The sequence below is a fragment of the Rhyacophila brunnea genome, unplaced genomic scaffold, assembly GCF_057557595.1.
Source record: "Rhyacophila brunnea isolate RB1 unplaced genomic scaffold, BYU_Rbru_1.0 scaffold_7, whole genome shotgun sequence".
Lineage (NCBI taxonomy): Eukaryota > Metazoa > Arthropoda > Insecta > Trichoptera > Rhyacophilidae > Rhyacophila > Rhyacophila brunnea.
The window spans coordinates 11482058-11497750 of record NW_028233339.1 but is presented as its reverse complement, the minus strand read 5'-3'; the positions used below and the strand labels follow the sequence as shown (position 1 = coordinate 11497750).

Below are 15693 nucleotides of genomic sequence, written 5' to 3'. Positions count from 1 at the left end.
TACAACGTTTTTAAATTTTCTGTTGAATCATAAAAACTTGACTTGACTAGCTTAAACGATTAAAAAAATCGTATTTGATAGGAATAATACTGAAATGTCATTATGACATGTCATATTGATTTCCATAGTAACGCACGTATATATTAATAATTTAGTTGCTAGGACCAATAACAGTGGATTGGATTACGGATTTCTACCGAAATAACTTTTCATACATAACAGAATTAACTGAAAATTAATTCAATTCTACTTAAAGATGGCTAAAAGTATTAAAAGAATGCATTGATATCGTGTAATATATAATACCTAATAAAAAAGTTGTAATGAATAAACATCATTCTTTAAGTTATAATTAAGAGTGAATACAGATATGAGACATCTTCATCCAGCAACAGATGTAGAGTGGCTCAGACGATGTTGAAAGTGATATAGCATGTGCATAACATGAACGCATTATAATATAACATGACGTATATTTCTTCTTAGACAGAAAGTTCCAATATTTCATTACGTATAAAGTAATGCCATACAATGAACAATGTATCAAACTATCGCAAGGTGTCTCCATGATCCAATTATGAAACCAGTAACGTGGAAAATGATCTTCTCGTGGGATTATACGAAATACGTGTTATCAGTACAGCTCAGGTGTCTTGAAATTACTTTTCTTACTAAGACTCTTGTATTATCGATATATTTTACTTACGTACGTAATATATATATATATATTATATTATATTCAATGTATTTTAGCTGGTGGTAATCTTATTAGAGTTTTAATAATAATTGTATTTTATTGTCATATTATCTTTTGAATTTGAAATTATATACACAAGTATATCTTTTTACTTCTTCGGAGGTTTATTTACAATTTTTATATACTGGCAAGTATAAATTTTCATGTTCTCAATAATATTACTTGTAGATTATTTATCTTCATGCTATCTCTTTGCTCGACGGTTTCATGATTAAATATATCATGCGGTTATCCTGTATCACTAATGAGTAGGATCAAAATGTTACTTTCGACATCTAGCAAAAGAATACAAAGCATGCAATTTAAGATGTTTTAATTAATACATACATATTTAAAACATTAAAACTTTACATTATGTACTTAATAATTACAAGATAAAAATAACTATTTTTATACCACGTTTTTAAATTTTCTGTTGAATCATATTAACTTGAAAACTCTATGTATTAATAATTTAGGACAAAATAAGGCAATTGTCAACTATTGCTATTTTGCAACAAACAAACAAATATTGAATACTGAAATGTCATTTTGATTTCCATAGTAACGCACGTATATATTAATAATTTAGTTGCTAGGATCCCAGACCCCTAGCAACCAATAATAGTGGATTGGATTACGGATTTCTTACGAAATAACTTTTCATACAAAACATAATTAACTGAAAATGAATTTGATTCTATTAAAGATAGCTAAAAGTATTAAAAGAACGCATAGGCATCGTGTTCTGATATATTCTAAAAGTTTGAAATGTCAAGGTAGTCAGGAAGTTAGTTAAAAATGGATTGCAAGATTTGTACTGGATAAACAACCACCGGACAAACAAGAATACGAGCTAAAACGTGGTAAAAATCAAATAAAATTTTTAATAAAAATGTTATGTTCGTTCGTTGAACAGCCTCATCTTATTAGTAGGTCCATTGTATTTTATAATAATTAACTTCCTCACTAAAATGTAGTTCAATAAGTTATTTCGAAAATCATTAAGAGGCTTTTTAATTGTTCATAATTCTATTGTAGATAAGTAATTAAAAACCTAGATTTTCAACAAATGAAATGTGTTACGATATTTTTTTTATTTATGTCAAATCGAGCTTAGGTATAGTCACAATACTTCACTCCGTAGGGCCTAGATTATAAGATCATAAAGAAATGTTGAATAATTTAATTTTAATGTATGCATATTTAATTAAAAACATCGATTATTTAAGAAAATTAAAATGTGAATAACTTGAAATCCTTTTATTTATATCGAACTGAGCTTTGGTACGGTCAGGACACCAATTTAGAATTAATTTAAAAAAAAATACTGCCAGCAACAATTTTATATAGGTAGGTACCCACTACGTACATAACGTCGCCCAGGACTTGTTCGGGTAGGTCCCCGTAATGGGTATTTACCGGGTTTAATAGAGCTCGCGATACCACGTCCATTTTGCTTAACTACTACTGACTAATCATAGATAATAACATCATCAAAACGTTCCACCAGCAAAAATGAAAGTAAATAAAAATTTCCCACAAAAATATGAAATTTAAAAAAAAATAATAGGTTATGTTCAGTCAAATTAATTCCAATCATAATAATGCATGGGTTTAGATCCTTTACCTACTTGTGAATCACCATGTTGGTCATCGTATATACTTTTGGGGTAGATATAAGTTTATTTAGACATTTTTACCCTCCACCACATACTATTAGCAATAGGGAATCCAATCTCAAACAAAAATTCTGATCCCGGGATTTCGGGATTATAATTTGACAATCCCGGGATTGGAATTTTTTTCCATTGTTAATATAAAATTTTTATATTTACAAATAACATTGATAAAATCGTTCAAAAATAAATCTAGTATAATTTATACTACTTAAGACATTTATTGTTAATATCGTATATGTTCAATCTTGGAAATACATAAGTTTAATGGAGTAAATAATATTGTAATATAAAAAATAATGTGAATTTAATATGAGATTGCTGTTTCTGATAGTAAACACTTAATGAATGGGTTAGCGAGATTTAAAATAGTAAAGCAAATCATGGTGTACTTATGGCCATTCCGCTTCATAAATCTAATTAGTCAGCCAAATATGAAACTGCCGTAAAACGTATGAGATCATGGTGGAATTACTTTGTTAATAATGCAAAGCATTGTTTTTATCCAATCTTTCTCATTTTTAAATTTATGTGAAAAAATAAAATGAATCGGCAACTTACACATGGGTATAAATCAAATATATTCAAACTCGGTTTATTTCTAATGTAGTTATTTGTTATTAAAGTATTTTTTCTGTTATATTTTCGTTTTTATTTTATTTTCCATAATATTTTAATTTCCATGTTTATCAATCCCGGGATTCATAGGTATCGAAGATAGCTCGGGATCCCGGGATTGGTATCCCTAATTAGCAACAATAATTATAGCCGTACGAAAAATTCAAATGTAATGTAAAAATCTTACCAAGTGGACAAAACGCGTGCCCTAAAAACAATATCTATATCATTTGTGTTGAATATCAAGTGATAACCCATTTTATAAATTATATTGTATTTGACCAATATCCGACTCCGTAAGTATGTACTGTTCTTTTGTGATCCTTTTTTACTATGTATATGGTTGCTTGGACATCATGGCGGCCATCTTTGTATCTTACACAACTGTCCTGAACAGGGTCCACGAGTCGCAGCATCAATAATAATTGACAGTCTTATTATGTTGAACAAAAATTTTCGTCTATGGTTCCTTTTTATGGTTGGAGGAATCTTTGAAATGTTTTGTAAAATCTCGGGGATCCCTTACCTGCCTGAAACATATTACGTTTGACAAGGGTATTAATAAACTCACTCACATTTTCACTTTATGTCTTACCTATTATTAATAATAATATCGTGGTTAAATAAATGCTGTCATATTTTTTAATTGTTGTAACTTCTATGTTTTAATAATAATACGTATCTTATTGTAAAATCCTTAGTTGGGTAAATTATTTAATATTATTATTACAATTTATTTAACTAACAATAGCAAATTGTCAGATAATTAACCAATAATATATGCAAAATATAACAAAGCTTCTAATTTGGGTAGACAGACAGTTTTAAAGGTTATACAGAACACATACTTATTTGGATAAAATTTCCACAGAAATGATGTACAAAATGGGGCTCAAACCTCAAATCTTTCAATGCCCCGGTGAGTGATCTTATTTCTTGAGCTATCGATCCGGCTGTGACTCATGCAAATTAAATCTAATTATCTCTATCATCGGAGCTATTTAAAAAAATATGCTTACGTCTGGTGCCATCTATAGGTGGTGTTTGATTTAATACGAAGTTGATTACTTAGTCACTTAGGTCACGTAGGCAATGCTTGAAATGTCTTCGATGACACAGTCATTAGATTAAATTCGCACGAATCATGGGTTAATAAATAATAGACCAAATTCAAAACCATGGTTCACGTTTTCTTGTCACACTTATATTTGAAAAACAACCAAGAGGCGCCTTCTTAATCAGAGTGGCGGATTGCTCAAGTACCGATATGAAATCCTGTCAGTTGACATAATTTTGAAAACACTTTTGAGAAAATATGTTATAACCGATAGAAAAAAATCTTTTTGAAAAAGTAAAACACTCCACAGGAATAGAAGCTGCATCTATCGGGTTTCACGCCCATGCACATAAACACCACTATGTTAAAGGCGCCATACTTTATTGCGACACATTTTAACTAATGGCTCTTAATACTTTCTGAAGCGCTTTCCAAATTGAGCTACTATTGGTGATCGGCTTGTGTATTTTAAATCAAAGTAGGTATTACTTTAGATACTAACCGACGTCACTACCTATTAGTTAGTTTTACAACGGTTTCACTCGTGCGACAAATTCAAATTTAATATAATAGTATAAATTTAATCACATTATTTTTGTTTTTCGGATGCTAGAGTGAAATATATAATTTATATCCTAATCATCCCTCTTTGTAATTATTTTTGTGTATTAGTATAACTTTATGTACTTATTAATTTATTATTTTACTCTAATTTTGAAATGAAATCACAGCGTTTTTAAAAGTTACATACTCTTGAATTGAAGTAGTTCGATCTCTTTAATAATGATTTTTCAAAATATATAATGCTTGTTTTACACTGCTATTATAAAGATTAATTATAACACATATTTTATTTGAATAATACATACACTCTCGGGGGAGTCTGTAACCCCTAGAGAGCGCGTCTCCAGGTGGCGGATAGGAGAATGCCCTAATCAAGGGTAGGAGAAAAATAAAATATCTCCCGCGGACCAACAGACCTGGCCCTCCAGGTTGGGGGTTGGGCAGAGGGTTAACCACTCTCTCCCGTGAAATCACCAAAGGTTACTAATACTACACAATGCCTCGGACATATGGCAACCGCTTCTAGACGACCCGGACCGAAAAATGGACTACGAATAGGATTTTGGAACGTACTCAGCCTATACCGAGCTGGCGCAGCTCAAAACCTAGTGGAAGAACTGTCAAAATATAAGGTCCAAATTACCGCCATCCAGGAAACCCGTTGGCCGGATAGCGGAGAACTTATAGTCGGACAGCATGTTATCTACTATAGCGGAAACACAGAGGGGAAACATGTTTTCGGAACAGGTTTTGTGGTCGCTAGAGAAGTAGCAGATGCTATACTTTCTTTTGAACCCGTAAACGAGCGCATATGTGTGCTCAGAATCAAAGGAAGATGGTTTAATATATCACTTGTGAATGTACATGCCCCGACAGAGACTTCAGAAGAGGCCGAAAAGGATAATTTCTATGATCTCCTTGAAGCGACTTTTGACAGGCTACCGGGACATGATATCAAATGTGTGCTAGGAGACTTCAATGCGAAAATAGGGAAGGAAGCTGTATTCAGACCCTTTATTGGAAAAGAGAGCCTACATGATCATTCTAACGAAAATGGTAAAAAAGTGGCTCTCTTCTGCAGCGCCAAAAACTTAATCGCCCGAAGTACCACTTTCCCTCGTAAAAATATACATAAAGTGACTTGGAATTCAAGGGACAGGAAGACCTTTAACCAGATTGACCATTTTCTAATTGATAGACGACACCATAAAGCTATTGAAAACATTCGAAGCTACAGAGGCGCTGACTGTGATACGGACCACAACTTATCGATAGCAACCTTTAGGGAAAAACTTAAAAAGACAGCCCACGCAAATGCGAAGACGAGAGTGAAGTACCATATAGAAAAGCTGACAACTCCAAACGGAAGAGATAGCTACAGAAAAGAGTTAAAAAACCAAATCGGAAAACTCACCGAAGGAGAAGCCTGGAGTATCGATGAGAGGTGGAAGAGACTAAAAGAAGGAATGGTTAAAGCTGCGGAAGTCTCGATAGGACTGGCACCCAAGAAAGTAAAGTGCCCTTGGTACGACGACACTTGCCGACATATGGTGGAGGAGAGAAGAGCAGAAAGAGCGCTCTATCTGCAAAATACGCAGAGCGAAGAAGCACAGAAACGATATAGCGAGACGTGCAAAAATGTCCGAAAGCATCTGAGAAAGTGCAAACGAAGCTTCATCAAAAGTAATTTTGAGCAGATGGAAGAAGAAGCAAAACGAAATAAAACTCGATCATTCTTCTCGAAAGTGAGCTTTGAAAAAAGAGGCTTTCAACCTAGCACGCTACAAATCAAAGATCAACAGGGTCAGATAGTGGCAAACAAAGAGCAAGTGCTAAACATATGGAAGTCCCATTTTGAAGACTTACTTCAACGCTCTGTACCAGATGAACCTTTGGAATCGCCAGAAATCGCGACAGCAGAACCTCTTATACCGCCACCAAATAAGGCAGAGTTGATGGGAGCACTGAGTTATTTAAAGAATAACAAATCGGCAGGAAACGATAATATTCCATCGGAGCTTCTCAAGCATGGAGGAGAAACCTTTCTTAGTGCCATGCTTGAGCTACTGCAACAAATATGGGAGGAAGAAAAGATCCCTGAATCATGGAAAGAATCACTGGTCTGCCCTATCTTCAAGAAAGGGGACAAACTCAACTGTGCAAACTACCGTGGCATCTCTCTTCTTCCTACTGCATACAAAGTTCTGTCGAACATTATTCTCGAAAGAATTCTACCATATGCCGAAAACATTCTTGGTGACTACCAATGCGGCTTTAGACGAAACCGCAGTACTACCGATCAAATCTTTACACTGCGCCAAATCTTTGAAAAGAAATGGGAATACGCCCAAGATGTACACTGTCTCTTTGTAGATTTTAAAACCGCATATGACTCTATTGATAGAGAAGCTCTCTGGAATATATTGAAAGAATTTGAAATACCGTCAAAACTTATAAATATAATAAAAGTATGCATGGACGGATCCAGAAGTAGAATTCATATGCAAGGTAGTATATCAGAATCTTTTAAGGTGACAGCAGGACTAAAACAAGGCGACTCCTTATCACCAATGCTGTTCAACTTAGCTTTAGAGAAAGCCGTTAGAGAAGCTCTGAAAGCAGAAGGTGGAGTTACCCTGAATGGGTCCCATAAAATATTGGGCTACGCAGATGATTTGGTGGTGCTCGGAGAATCTGAAGAAGAAGTCAGAGATATTTTCACTCCTCTGGAGGACACAGCGAAAAGGTTGAATCTACGAGTAAATGTGGGAAAGACCAAGTATTTGAAAATGACAAGAGGCATTGAACCCTCTGGAAACATTGGAATAAGAAACTCCTCGTTCGAGAGAACCTCTCTCTTCAAGTACTTGGGCTCCAACATTACCTCTAAAAATGAAATGTCCCTAGAGCTCTCTGACCGACTGAGAAGTGGAAATGCAGCGTACTTCGCGCTGAGTCGTCTGTTCAGGTCCAAAATGCTGTCCATCAAAACGAAATTCCGGGTGTATAACGTGGTCATCAAGCCAATCGTCATGTATGGATGTGAAACGTGGGGTTTAACAGAAAAACAAGAAAAGGCGCTCCAAGTGTTTGAAAACAGGATCCTCCGGAGAATACTTGGACCCGTCAATGAGAACCACCGGTGGCGCATCCGCACAAACGCTGAGCTCTTCGACCGATACCAACCTAGAATCACTAATATTCTGAGGTCAAGAAGGCTCAGATGGGCGGGCCACGTTGTACGATCTGAACGATCTAGAACTCTCTATAGGATTTACAAAGGCACACCAGCTGGCACTCGACCTCTTGGCCGCCCTCGACGGAGATGGGCTGGGGATAGTCAACTGGGAAGAGAGAGCGCTGGACAGAGATGCCTGGAAAAACGTTGTGCAGTCGGCCATGGACCTGAACGGCCCCTAGCGCCAGTTTAATAATAATTAGTATAACTTTATGTACTTATTAATTTATTATTTTACTCTAATTTTGAAATGAAATCACAGCGTTTTTAAAAGTTACATACTCTTGAATTGAAGTAGTTCGATCTCTTTAATAATGATTTTTCAAAATATATAATGCTTGTTTTACACTGCTATTATAAAGATTAATTATAACACATATTTTATTTGAATAATACATTCTAACTTAATGGGCACGGCTTATTGCTATCTATGAATTATCGATACGGACAACAAAATAAAATAACAAAACGAAATTGTGAAAGCGTTCGTGAAAAACATTGATAAATTTATTGACTTGGCAGACAAACAAGTGCAACAATCTATTCCAGAACATAATACAAAATAACAAAGCGAAATGTCGACAATGGTGCAGTAGATTGTATTGAAAATTTCATACTGGAAACATTTTTAATATTAAAATAAATTAGAAATTTAAAAACAATCCATTAATACTCAAAAATTTACTAAAAAGACAATTATTATTCTTCATAATATAGCCTAATATTGGTGATCAGACGCAAAGTTTAACTTGGAATAAAAGCAGGACTCTAAAATTTATTAATCATAATGGAAATATATAAATATGACATATTTTATTATTGTGAAAATAAAATTATATATGACGTGTCCTTTCATAGTACAGTATTTTGTATCGGGAAATAGTTTTATAAAACTGTTATACTCAACAATACCGAAAAGCAGTCACATACAAAACTTTATATCAGCACATTTAAACTTTAATTCTAACTTTGACCACACAGCCTTAAGGGACAATAAGTCTTTGAAAATTCTTGAAACCGACACGTAATAAATATTATAATATTTGATATTATGGTGAGTTATTCTCTCATTTATAGATTTTTTGTTCATTTGGTGGCAGTTAACAAACATTAACGACTGATAGAAAAAATCATTATAATTTGATCAGAACTGGGTACCTACATTATAAATTTTGTCACATTGATGAATTACGAGTATTAATACTTTTAAATGTCTATTTTGACGCCATTATGGTGTCTCTCCTGACGCGCAACACGCTCCTGACCATGGCCCCCACGTCCTGAAGCGGGTCCCCAGGCAACGATGTTTGGAGGGACCCCTAACCTATTGCTAAGGTAGGTAATGCAGCGTAATATTTTATAGTAGTATTCCCTAAATGGTATTCCGCGGAACTTCAGGGTTCCATGTATTTTTAGCAATTTTTGATATTTTTAAATAAACCCACTTACATTGTCGGCAATCGACATCATATTATGAAGCACTGATCGCGACTCCATTTTGTGATAACCAAGTAACATACAACCCTTCTTCATGGATATATAGTAATTTTTATTAGTCAGAAAACACACAAAAAGTAATTATAAAATAAAATTTACTTTTTTTAAACTATTACAGCAAATTTATGGTGTCTTTTTCTTACTCACCTGGACGACTCGCCGCGCCGGGCTTCCCTCTAAGACTGTGTCTTCATGCTAGAGCCCTGTCAGAGCCCCTTATGGGGGCCATGCTTCTGACTATATTATATAGAAAATTACCCTCACGCTATTTATTTACTTATATGTGTGTCAGGTAGCAGCGAGTCGATAAATCGACTAACAAATGGTTGTAAGTCCGTCATATATATAAAAACATCTCGACTGGAATATGCATAAACATGGCGGGTGGAGATGGGGTAACTCAAATAATGTCGGCAATATTGCAACTCTTTTCTGCGCTCACAGGCGAGACCATGTCGGGATAGTGACATCACGCGGCTAGCGGAAACGAATGAAAAAACAGCATCTGCATATGCGTCGAAATTTGTTAATGTGACAAGCAGATGTTATTTTGTCTAAAAATATTGCACCAATGCTAAATTTAATGCGGTAGTATATTAAAAAAACAAAATCAGATCGACAAACTCGACTCTTGTGGAATGCCTTGTCTAGCACTAGCAGTCTGAGCACGCTAAAAATCACTCATTTTCACTCGACTAGTACCACGTCGATTGTTTTTGTAGCCTCGCTGTGCTAAGATGAAGAATGGTGAGGGAATCCAACAAACCCTTGGACATTGAGCCACTTATGAAGATTGTGTAGCTAAGGGCATCTTATTCTGCCTTCGCCTCTGCTCCTCATTGCATTATGAAGTATGCAAATTTGATACATTTAATATTAACCATAATTTGCTTATTACCTGATATTAAATCCTCCTCACCTGTAATAGGCTCCAGTATTATGAAGAGCTATTATTTTAACATCCAGTATGGATATAATACAACACCATTGCTCTTTTTAGAGTACGCAAATGTTTTGATAGTAGAAAAGATGTTTCATTTTTTTTCAAACATAAACCTTGATATCTCAATTATGATCTTGACTGAGCTCCAGTATTTCTGTACATGGCAGAAGAGATCTTTCATATTATATACATTATATTAATATATTCTTGTTTTAACAGGTAAATAAAAAAATAACCTTAAATCTTATTAAATACCAAGGATTCTAATTATTTACGAATCGTAAATGTAAAACTGGCAGATAATTCACTTTGCAAAAGGATAAATGGCAATAGCTTAAGTAAAGATCTGTCCTCCAATTAATCCTGTTTCATACCAAACGAAATCCGAATTACACAAATTAGGACGGAGAATTCCCCGAGCGGTATCACACTAAACACTTTCATTACCGAATAAACTAAATATTTAACGTAAAGCAAGGAACTATGCGTTGTGAGTGGGGTCTGAGCATACATCTTCAAATAAGGGCTCGTTTATGGTATTTAATCCAAGGCACAAAATTAATACATTTAAAAATCCTTCGTTTCTTATAGTAAATTATAAGACTTTAAAGTAAATATTGTTTACTTAGTAATTACTAAAATTGTATTAAGTACAAAAATTTAAAAAAATATATGGAAATTAGCTAGTCAGTACTGCACCATAAAACAAAAATTATGATATGGGACTTTCTATTTGGTAGGTAGCAAGTAAATAATGAATGCGGTGGAAATTATTTATTACCAAGTAAATAAAAGTGTGATATTATTATCATATCTCCATTTATATATAATTTGTAAGTAAGTTAACAAAATTTAGATTGCTCATTGCGTAATGAGTGTGTGACAGCTAATGCCACGTTCATTTGTTTTTAAATCTCTTGCCACAGTTTTGGAACAGTTCAAATTTTAATAATTGGGCCGAAATCTGAAGGATGTAGGCTCGAGCCCCACCCGGCGTCGTATTCGTTTATTTGTTTTAATTGGTATTTTAAAATTATTGTGTTATTTATTTGATATAATAATATCAACTGAGAGTTACTATAATAGGTAATCAATTATAAATTAAATGATAAACAAGAAATCCTAGAGATTAACAGGTAGATTAGTAGGTAATAATAACGATCAATTGAATGTTGTGTCTTCTCTATTATTGTATCCCATTTGATGATATATATTGTCTGATTTATTAAACATAATTCAGATATTGTGTAAGTATTGATTATTTTATTTTATTTTTTATTTATCCTAATTTTTCTGTTAGAATTAATTTAATACTGTTTGTGCAAAATGTCCATTAAGTGGTTTTTGTATATTCGTGGGGTTGCTGCCAAAAGTTGGTATATCGATAATTTGGGTATTTTTGTGTTTATATATAAATATGTATGCTAGAAAAAAACAAGGTCATCCGATATATTTAACATACACATAAAGCACAATGTAATTAGCATTATGCCTGATTTTAGAGGGCATGTCAGACGTGACTTGGAGACTTACCAATTTTTGGCAGTAACAGTACAATTTGTTTTGTCTTGTGATATACCTAGCGTGTTAGTAAGTAGGTGGTTATTGATTCATAATATTCTTTTAATTTTGTTTTTTATTAAAAATTAGAAATTTGTTTGTAGTGTCCTATTAATTATGCCTAATGATAAATTATTAATATTCAATTTAATCATTTTAATTACTAAATATGAGTACGTAATATTGTTCGTTCCATGACAAAATAGAACAGTGACAAAACAGAACAACGATAAATTTCAGCTAAATATAAATTTAATTTTGAAATTGTCCTATCTCTATTATGTTGATAGATTTTTAATAGCAAAGATTTTCAATACGCCATAATAAATCAAATTATATACCTAATTTCTGCATTCCTAATAGCTAGAAAGCCTCAAATAAACGGGACTTTGCCGGCAGGCTTAGGATATATCATCTTAATCAATATAATATGTTCAAAATGATTGGGTGACTAGGTACAACGAAATAATGACCTAACCTAAGCTAACCTAACCTAACATAACCTAACCTAAATAGATTCCACAAAAATTAATGCTTCATTTTCCCCCTGGCTGTTCTGTTTTGTCACTGTTCTGTTTTGTAATGTTCTGTTTTGTCCGGTTACCATTTTATATCACTTGAAAATGTCCCTCTGAAGTGGACGAAACCGGTACAATTATTTAATATAAAAAGTGGATTCAGGGCAAAAAAATGTGTTACAGTATAACCTCGTTTTTACGTGCACAGAATTCACATTTTCCCGGCAATTGCGTGTATTTTTTTCAGTCCCAATGTATTTCAGTACATTTAATACCCGCATTTACGTTTTTCTTTCCCGTGATTTACGTCGGAAATATTCAAAATATGCGAGTTACGCGCATTTGACAATGATTGGGTCGTGACATTCGAACGATTTTTCAATAAAAATTTTAATTGAATGTTGTTTTTTAATAAAACGTTATTTTTTTAGAAACATAAAATTTAAATGGTCTTTTTTTCAATACCCCCCTTTTACATTTTCCCTCCAATTAGGTTTTTTTTCTTCAGTCCCTTAAAAAACGTAAAATAGGGGTTATACTGTATATGAAAATTATTAATAAATTAAATGATGTTTATATTTGTATAATATTACATTTGACAATAATCATGTTTCGTTTTTCAGTGTCTCTAGGCTATATAGCTTCTGTGAAGTACGTATTTTGTATACACTATTATAGATGTTGCTTCCTCTGAATATATAAATAAAAATAGTCAAATATTTATTGTGCCCGATATTATACTATGTTAACATAGATTTTACGCTTTGCAGAGTTGAAATAGTTAACAAATAGTTTATTCGCCGGCGGCTAACAGGTCTATTAGGCACACTCGTCTCCATGCTGACTCACGTATCCCTCCAAAAAACCCTTTTCACTGAACCAAATATTCACCCTGACCCTCCTTTCCCACCCTGGTAATCTTTTCCAACCTTTAGGCTCTATTGCACGGAAAGATACGACGGTAACAGATAGAGGGAGGAACGATTATCTGAAAGAGGTCGCGTTCAACAATCTAACTATAACTTTCATGATATGTGTTAGTATGTGTATAGACTGAGATAATTTGGTAGCATCGTAAGGATAATGATTATACGATTGGTAACTGGACAATTGCCATCTTGGCACCGGTACAAATAACGGAATTGTGCTTAAAGTACACTTAATTACTCTATATTTTGAAAATAGTGTACCCAGTATCATCATCGTTAACATCAGCCTATATCTGTCCCCTGATAGATGAAGGCCTCTACAAGCTGATTCTACTTCTGTTGGTTCTGTGCGTTGCGTTATCACGTACTTCCGCAAAATTTTATCATTCCATCGATCCAGCGGCCTCTAGGTCTTACCTTGAGAATTGACCTGAGATTTGTCGAACGATTGTCCCTTCTTCGAGCCATGTGTCCAGCCTATTTCCATTTGAGACCTTAAATTAAAGTTAAATGTAATGCAAACATTTCTAAATATTTAGTTAAGTCCTTCCAACATACTAATTAACGACTATTAATAAACCTTTTCATTATATTTTTTGGTTTTTATACAATAAACACGCTTGCAGTTGTAGTATTTTATTACAACGTTTTTATTAGCTCGTATTCTTATTTGTCCGGTGGTTCTTTGTCTGGTACAAATCTTGCAATCGATTTTTAACTAACTTTCCGACTAGCTAGACATTTGAAACTTTTACAATATATCAGAACACGATGCCAACGCATTCTTTTAATACTTTTAGCCACCTTAAAGTAAAATTGAATTCATTTTCAGTTAATGCTGTTTTGTATGAAAAGTTATTTTGGAAGAAATCCGTAATCCAATCCACTATTATTGGTTGCTAAGTGGGTGGTCCTAGCAACTAAATTATTAATATATACGTGCGTTACTATGGAAATCAAAATGACATTTCTATATTCTATATTTGTCTGTTTGTTTGTTTTTTATTTACTTCATATCAAGTACAAGTTTGAGCATAATAATTGAATAGAAAATTTAAAAACGTTGTATATAAAAAGTTCTTTTTATCTTGTAATTAATTTACACTAAGATAGGCTTCGAGGATACCAATTAATTGCAGTAGTGAAACACATCACAGAAACATATTATAGGCTTGATAGAATCAGGTACTGTATTGTAACCTCACTGCGTGAGAACCAAATGCATTATGCATTGGATTACGAAGTCTGCTTCCAAATCAGTGCGTTGCAAAATTTAAAAATAATCCTACCGCGCGATTCAAACCTTAATCATCGTGAAATTTAAAATTTATACAATAGAAATTTTTTGTTGTACCTACTAAAAGGCCAAAATGTCAGAAAATAAGAAGATTTTTAACTAAGAGCAACTATTGCTCGTTAAACAGAATATGTCGTATTAAGATTAAAATGCATTTTACCACGTTTTTCTTAGCTCGTATTCTTGTTTGTCCGGTGGTTGTTTATCCAGTACAAATCTTGCAATCGATTTTTAACGAACTTCCCGACTAGCTAGACATTTGAAAATTTTATAAATATATCAAAACACGATACCAATGCATTCTTTTAATACTTTTAGCCATCTTTAAGTAGAATTGAATTCATTTTCAGTTAATTCTATTTTGTATGGAAGGTATTTCAGAAGAATCCGTAAAAAGTAAAAGACTATTATTGGTTGCTAAGGCGGTGGTCCTAGCAACTAAATTATTAATATATACGTGCATTACTATGGAAATCAAAATGAAATGTGAAAATGACATTTCAGTATTCCATATTTGTTTGTTTGTTTGTTTGTTTTTTATTTACTTCATATCAAGTACAAGTTTGAGCATATTGAGCATATTGAGCATAATACTTCAACAGAAAATTTAAAAAGGATGTATATAAAAAGTTTTTTTTTATCTTGTTATTATTTAATAATTTAATTCCATTGAAAATACGTCATCGTCATAAATGAAAAATGTACTCTGCCCATCATTTTATTCAGAATTTAATAAAAATTTCCAACCCAATTTTCAATTGTTTAAAATATTATTAAAATCATTTCAGGGAATGATTATTTTGTATATTGATAAATGATTATTTTTTTTAAATAATTCATCTCAGGAGTACAATCACGAATCCTTATATTACTGACAAAAAGTTGACGCAAAGATTATTATTTCATTAAATTTGGTTAATTACTTTCGCGGCTTTTCATGAAATTAATTAATCATTAACCATTCAAAAGTCTACTTTTTGCAAAATTTTAACTTTTTTGTCTTTTGTTATATAAGAGTATCACCGTGAGACTTGCCAAAAATTTCATCTATTAAGTC

At 33.0% G+C, this 15693-nt stretch overlaps 1 protein-coding gene across 1 annotated transcript; it reads left to right on the top strand.

The window, feature by feature from the left end:
* The first annotated feature begins 5163 nt into the window (after positions 1–5163).
* On the top strand, positions 5164–9569 carry LOC147064475 (uncharacterized). The gene is made up of 2 exons (XM_085957665.1): positions 5164–6910; positions 9508–9569. The coding sequence occupies exons 1-2, from the start codon at positions 5164–5166 to the stop codon at positions 9567–9569; spliced, it is 1809 nt and encodes a 602-aa protein (XP_085813791.1).
* The last annotated feature ends 6124 nt before the right edge of the window (positions 9570–15693 follow it).

What these genes read in the sequence shown, in the direction of transcription:
- LOC147064475 (XM_085957665.1), top strand. Translation starts at nt 5,164, where the DNA reads ATGGCAACCGCTTCTAGACGACCCGGACCGAAAAATGGACTACGAATA. An exon ending in ATATGCCGAAAACATTCTTG is followed by an intron (nt 6,911 to 9,507) that starts GTGACTACCAAT and finishes AAACTATTACAG; the next exon opens with CAAATTTATGGTGTCTTTTT.